Source organism: Eubalaena glacialis, chromosome 4, assembly GCF_028564815.1.
Source record: "Eubalaena glacialis isolate mEubGla1 chromosome 4, mEubGla1.1.hap2.+ XY, whole genome shotgun sequence".
NCBI lineage: Eukaryota > Metazoa > Chordata > Mammalia > Artiodactyla > Balaenidae > Eubalaena > Eubalaena glacialis.
In genome coordinates this window covers 95,705,940-95,712,612 of record NC_083719.1, presented here as the reverse complement: position 1 = coordinate 95,712,612, position 6,673 = coordinate 95,705,940, and the positions used below count along the sequence as shown (strand labels likewise).

General features: G+C 40.4%; 1 protein-coding gene across 2 annotated transcripts; it reads right to left on the bottom strand.

Moving 5' to 3' along the window:
* Positions 1-509: 509 nt before the first annotated feature.
* Positions 510-5,212, bottom strand: ARL14EPL (ADP ribosylation factor like GTPase 14 effector protein like). Of its 2 annotated transcripts, none has more exons than XM_061188070.1 (3): positions 5,108-5,212; positions 3,392-3,525; positions 510-732 (listed from the first exon to the last, which is right to left on the bottom strand). In XM_061188070.1, exons 1-3 carry the CDS (start codon positions 5,210-5,212, stop codon positions 510-512), a joined length of 462 nt encoding a protein of 153 aa, XP_061044053.1. The 2 variants fall into 2 exon arrangements, with proteins under 2 accessions (XP_061044053.1, XP_061044052.1); XM_061188069.1 differs by having other exon boundaries at positions 3,392-3,531; positions 5,117-5,212.
* Positions 5,213-6,673: the final 1,461 nt, after the last annotated feature.

Below are 6,673 nucleotides of genomic sequence, written 5' to 3'. Positions count from 1 at the left end.
TTATTAAAATATCAACAATAAAAAAAAGGAGACTGTGGGTATGCATGCCAAGTCACAAGGTTTTGGTTTTTTTAAGCCAAATAACAATTCTGATTTAGAACTAGTGATGTGTAAGATTCTAAGGGGAACTAGCTATTATAAACGTATGATTCTATGTTCTATGTCACGACAAGCTCCCAGCTACAGATTTCTGAAGATCTTCAGACTCCATTTCCTAAGATACCAGCAAAGAGGAAAGGGATTTTTAATCTGAGACCAAAGTAGCGATGGAGGTGTCGGTGCTGATATCCATCTATAGGCACTCTCTTGGGTAACAAGGAGAGGAATTTGAGAGGTCACAGCAGGAAGGTTAGAGAAGGATGGCCCATTCCACACTGTTCTATGGCTTCGCAGAACATGAGTCTTAAGTACATTTTTTAAAACATTTTCCCCCAGCCCTAAAATTCACCCAAGAGAAAGAGGTTGCCTTAAATGTAAAGAAGAAACCGATCAGCCCACGAGGGCAGCTCCTAGTCAGGAACGTTGAAGGGCAGCGTGCTGATGACCTCCCCAGACTCAGTGACGATGGCGTCGTAGACCCAGCGGCGGTTGCAGCGGCATTCAGGGCCACACTTGTTGGAGTTACACTTGGGGCAGGGGTAGAAGCAGCCCAGGCAGTTCTTCTCCAGGCAATCGCACAGGTCAGCATCATTGCAGATAAGCCTGCCGCTTTTGTCGTACTTCTTCAGAACTCTGCAAAGGAAAAGAATGACACTAACAGGACAGTGCAGTTTTCCTTAACATTGAGAATAGATTCTTGTGTAGCAATCTTCCTAAGTAGGCTCCCTTTACTCTGAGGAAGCAGCACCCTAAAGATGACCCAGCAACACTTCAGAATGCTATTAGGCAACATGTCCTGGGAAATTCAGTCAATATGCACCAATTACCAAGGCAGTCAGGGTTGTCACCTAGAGTAAGGCTTCATTTTTTCCAGCATGCTGGGGAATGTAATATCCCACCTAAACAAATTTTGAGGAATAGCTGATTAAAGGCTATTAAAATTTCCTTCTACAATTTTTTACTTAAAAATATAACCATCCTTGATGGAATTTCCCCTGATAAATTACATCCATTTTTCCTTTCTTAAGAAAAAGTACTATATACAGCTGAAACTAACACAACATTGTAAATCAACTATACTTCAATTAAAAAAAAAAAAAAGAGAAAAGAAGCAGCACTACAGTGAATACAGTCACATTTTGAATGACTCAAGATAAGCATCGGAACTGTCCGTTACTATACCAATATCACTAAAAACAAAACCAAGCAAACTGAAAATTCCTCCGCTAATAGTCTCCTCATGCCACTGCTTCTGTCCCTTTCTGATTCTGTTTTTTTACCCAGTGTGGGGGGCAGAAGGTGTCATAAACTCTGAGCGACGGCAGGAAGTTCTGTACCAGTGAGTACACTGTGCTTTGTGCCCCGACACCGCCCCTGTCAGCCTCTACAAGTCCAGGAAGCGAAAGGCTTTCACCAGGATTCTGCCACCTTCTCAAAACCAAACCATCTTGAAATAAATCCTTCAGTACTGAGATGCTTGAAACCCTGAGAACGACAAAAGTACCTGTGTAGAGCCTGTATCCATTAGGACCAGTTGAAGTCAGAAAAGGCTGTGAAGTTATGACCTTCTGCACCCTTGGCCCCCAAGCAGGCATAACACCTCCTTCCCTTCCTGTTAGGTAATGCTATTCCATCCTCTTCCCTCTCCCAATAAAGCGGGGAAGGTTAAGGATCATTATGCAGACTTGCCTGATTATCTCACTGTAGCAGGACAGCCTTTCTGATGAGGATTTACATTTGAAGCACTTCATCTGAAGCATGAGAGCTCCTACACCCACCCAGAAATGCAGGTGTCAACAGACAAGGAGATGTGAAATCTATTATGGGAATGATGGGAATGGGGAGTCATGCAGCCAACAGAGAGCCCAGGTCAGACTCTGTCCTTCTCCCTGTGCCTTCACCCAAATACTCCCTGTCTTTACTCAGACATCAAGACACAAATCTTACAGTTTCCTGCCCATCTGATGCTATATTCTATATAGTTCTGAGCTATCATATGTACGTAAAGTGTACAAAACATACATGCAGAGATAAAGAATAAAACACACTTCCACGTATCCATTGCCCAGCTTAATAAAGGGGTGTTGCGCCTTTGACACCCTCTTCATGCTCCATCCATTGCATCCCTCCACTCGGCCAAAAGAAACCACACCTTGATATCACAAAAATCATCTCCTTGTTTTACTTTTCATTATGCCATAGATGTATGTATCTCCAAGCACACCGCATTTTCCCTTCTGTAATTTGCTTTTTTAATTCTACATCATGATTTGAGATTCATCCATGGTGGCACATGTAGCTGTATTCAGATATTTTCACATCTATATGTATTCCACTGTACAAATATACCAGCTACTTAACTTTTCCATTATGGGTGGGTGTTTGGGTTATTACTATTTTATTTTCTTTGCTATTGCAGGGATGCTATGAATTTCTTGAACATGTCTCCTATTGTACATGTATGAGTTTTTCCAGGATATACACCCAGGAGTGAATATGTTAGGTCATAAGGTACATAGGTAATGCCAAGCTGTTTTAAAACAGAGGCTGTACTATTTTACACTTAATTCATGTCCCATAGCTTCATCAACAGTGATATCAGAAGACTGAACTCTTTGCCCATCTGGTCAGGGGGGCACTTCCCCATACTGTACCAATGAATAAGGTTTAGCATCCTGAGTGTTCACTAGCCTTTTCTTCTATGAAATGCCTGTTCATTGTTGGGTTCGTTTTTCTCTTAGGATGTTTATCTTTTTCTTATTGATTCATATATATTTTAGATACTGATCTTTTAGATCATAAATAACTTCTCCCACCTTGTGATTTGTCTCTCATTATTTTTAGAGTGTCTTTTAAAGGGCATAAACTCTTAATTTTAATGTAGTCAAATATATCAACCTTTTCCTTGATGGTCTGCTTAATTTATGCCTCTGGTGTGCTAGCAATAATTGAATTTATGATACTTCTGTGCCCATCTGATACTTGAATTCATTCCCATGGTTATATTATTTCTCCTTCTAATGCACATCTTTCTTACTTTTAATCATCTCTCCTACTACAGCCATTACTCTAGTGCAAGGACTTCTGAAGCCTGTTTTTAAAAAACTGATGCCTAGTTGGGGATTATAGTCTATTTCTTGAAATTGCTAACTTCCAGACATAAGGGGTGATACTGTACTTTAGAAAATACATTTTTAAATAATAAAAAAGTGGCAACATTTAATTGCTTTGTCAAGGAGAATTCATGAATTTTGTAATATCACAGATTAAATATAATAAATCATGATCTTACTTGTACTTTACAGAAAAATACTCATTCATCTTTGACATTCGTGCTTTCTTTTTCTGCTGCCTTGTTTCAGGATTAAAGTCTGCTACCTGTGGTCCGGGATTTTGAAATGCCAAGCATTTTAACTGTCGCTCTATCTGTTGCTATGAAACAAATAAACAAATAAAATGTATTAGTAGTAAGAACTAGATAATTTTATCTGCTTTACACAGCATCAAAATGAAGTTTCTGTAACTTTTACCATAATGGCATGAAAGCTTAGTTGTTTTAGCTAGAGTAATAAACAATTTAATCAGATTAAGTTTCAAAAGATGATGTAAAATTTTTCAAATTAGGTCATTCTTTCTGAATAAACAAATACATAGTATAAAACTATGTATAATAAAAAAATAAAAAAACAATCAAGGGGGAACAGAAGAATTCCCTTTATACCTGCAAAACACCCCTTGGCTTCTCAAATCTGCTGGGGATGAAAGTCAGAATTACCATTTTATGGTGGATAATGACAAGGGAGTAAAAGCCCTTCTGCCCAGGTAAAGTATCTCAAAACACAGTGAGAACACACAGTACACACAACCCTCCCCTTCAGTGCTCTAGGGCATCTCAGCACTCACTGCCCTGGGATTGTGGACCCCATCAGGGCTCTGATGCGGAATGCAGCCACCTGAAGGATCCCCTCTCAGTCAGAGCCAGATTGCAAGATGAAAATCTGGCTTGAATGACAAAATAGCGTGTTAGTGGAAATTTTCACAAGTCTCTGTTTTGGGATATTTATAACTTGAAATTAAATGGGGCCTAATTGGAAAGACAAGTAATAAAGATACTTCAATCAGTCCTGATAATTAATTTTGAACATGCAGCACATATGTCAGAAGTGAAGGGAATGCTCCTCTGAAGGATTTTAGAAGAAAATAATCTGAGTGGCCCCAAAATACTTAGGCTAACACATATATGAAATACTACATTTCGAAACCAAAGGGAAACTTTCAATGTATGAATTTCAAGGTAACAAATTAGTAACAGAATCTCAGGCTTTTCTGCAGTTTCTTTAGCTTAATAATAGTCTAGTCAGTCTAAAATAATATAGGTATGTGTCTTTAACATTTCATTTTGGTTTGTGTGTATGGGTTTGTTTTACAAACAACCTTATGAAACGATTCTGTATTTAGGTATAGCTGCGCAATAAACACAACTTAGCATGATCTACTATTATTCTCAGTAGCAAAGCAAGAGTTTAGATGCCTCTGTTCAGATCTTGGCTCTGCCACTTGTTACTGGAGTGCTTTGAGCAAGTTCCTACTTCTTCTAAGCCTCAGTTTCTCCTTTTGCAAAATGGGTTAACAACAGTATCTTGTGATAAGGGTTAGGTGAATGAACATATACCAAGCTTTAGAACAGGTACTAGCATTATCATGGGAAAAAAAACCCCAAGGATTTGTTAAATAAAAATATTTGACCATATTCTCTACAAATTTTCTACTCCAAGGGTTGGATTTTATTGCACAGGACTCTGGGTACTGAGAGGCACAGAGGAGATAGGTAAGATGAGACCAGCTTCATGAAAGCGGGATGAAGACGAGGAGAAGCCCCATTAGCACTAAGGGGCAGAGATCCTTCCTGTGGAATCCTGATGGGGCCTACCTTCCCACCCAAATCTGGGGCATCTCAGAGATCCCCAAGTTGCGAACTCCCCAAATACCATGGAATCATAGTATCCACGAGCCATACCAGTTGCTTCTGTCCGATTTGACAGTTTTTCTCAGGAGAACTTTGACCTGCATGTCTCTCTTGCGTGGAATTGTTTTTTTCTGATTGTTCACTCATTTCCGATCACTAAGAAAAGTAATTGGAAAAAAGTAAAACACATTAATATCACATATCCCAAGTAACTTAATCCTGTGACTATCCTGCTCTCTCCCTACATCTTACTTTCTTTGAAACCCAGACTTACTAGAAAAGCCATTTGCTCCCCTGGTTTCCTTTTTTTGACCACTCACTCTTAAATCCTGCATCTGACTCCACCCAGAACACTTTACTGATGCTCTTCTCAGCCTGGTGTTCCATGAGCAAAGCAACTGTACCTTTTAGTTCTTAGCATCAGAGACCTCATTGGAGCAGGCAACCCTGGGACCAGCCACTCCTGCTCAAGAGGACTAGGAATTCTTAGACTTCCATTCTTCCCCCTTTACACTTACTCCCTTGAAAGAGAATAAGACACGTTAATGTCGTAGTACATCCCCAGTAACTTTGTGAAAATCTCCGCTCCCATGGTTTCATTATAACCTTCTCAGAAATCATTGCCCAGGATGCCTCTAAAAGCTCCAACCTCCTCAACCAAGTTTTCTGGCAAATTTCCAACACAACTTGTGCTAAATGGACGTCATCAGTTTTCCATAAAACTGAGCTTCTTAAATGCCTGTAATTTACTTTTAAATACTTCTATATATATACATACACACACACACACATACAAGATGCGTACGTGTGTGTGTGTGTGTGTCAGGTGAAGCTAACGCAGGGTGACAATCACAAATGCACAGTCCAGGCTGCCCTGCAGTGTTCTGTCAGAAAGGACCACGATCCAGAGGAGGCTTCCGCAGCCCTGCTGCCTCTCCCGTCTCTCATCAACTACCTGTGCTGAGTGCAGGGCGCTGTTTCTACCAAAGGACCTGAGCAGTTAGGCTTGACCAGTTCATCTGGCACCGTCACTCTGCCTGCCAACTGGAAATTCCAATTCCACCAATGCCTCTCCATTCTCCCTATGTCTAGGGCCACTAGACACGGATTGTTCACTCCTGTATCCTCCGCTCCAGTTCCCAACATTAGGTTAGGAAGACGTGTTGATTTTTCTTTCCTAACATTCCTAACATTGATTCTTCCTTTCTATTCTGTATCAGGGAGAAGCCACCCTAAAGATAGCAGTAGTAGTAGTCATAGTAGTAATAGTAGTAGTAGTACCTTACCCTTGACCAAGATGGGCTTATCGTTCCCCTCAGTTTGACTAAACTTCAGCTTTCTCCTGACTCTTTGCCTTGACCTCCCTTTTCTTAGATCCTTTACTTCAGAAAACATGTCATCGTAAATTCTTTCTCTGCTCCATTGAGATGTAAATCTTCTCCCAGCCTCGGCCAGTTTTATAACCCCAGAAGGTCTTTCTCAAGAACTAGGAGCCATCCCTTTGAAATGTAATCAGCCAGAAAGACTGGGCTCCTATTTGCCAGTCTCTGTGGGAAGGTAGAAGCCTAACCTGCTAATTGGTGGATTGGTGAGTGCCAATTAGCAAAC

What these genes read in the sequence shown, in the direction of transcription:
- ARL14EPL (XM_061188070.1), bottom strand. Translation starts at nt 5,212, where the DNA reads ATGAGTGAACAATCAGAAAAAAACAATTCCACGCAAGAGAGACATGCA. An exon ending in AGAAGCAACTGGTATGGCTC is followed by an intron (nt 3,526 to 5,107) that starts GTGGATACTATG and finishes TCATAGCAACAG; the next exon opens with ATAGAGCGACAGTTAAAATG. An exon ending in TATTTTTCTGTAAAGTACAA is followed by an intron (nt 733 to 3,391) that starts GTAAGATCATGA and finishes TTTCCTTTGCAG; the next exon opens with AGTTCTGAAGAAGTACGACA.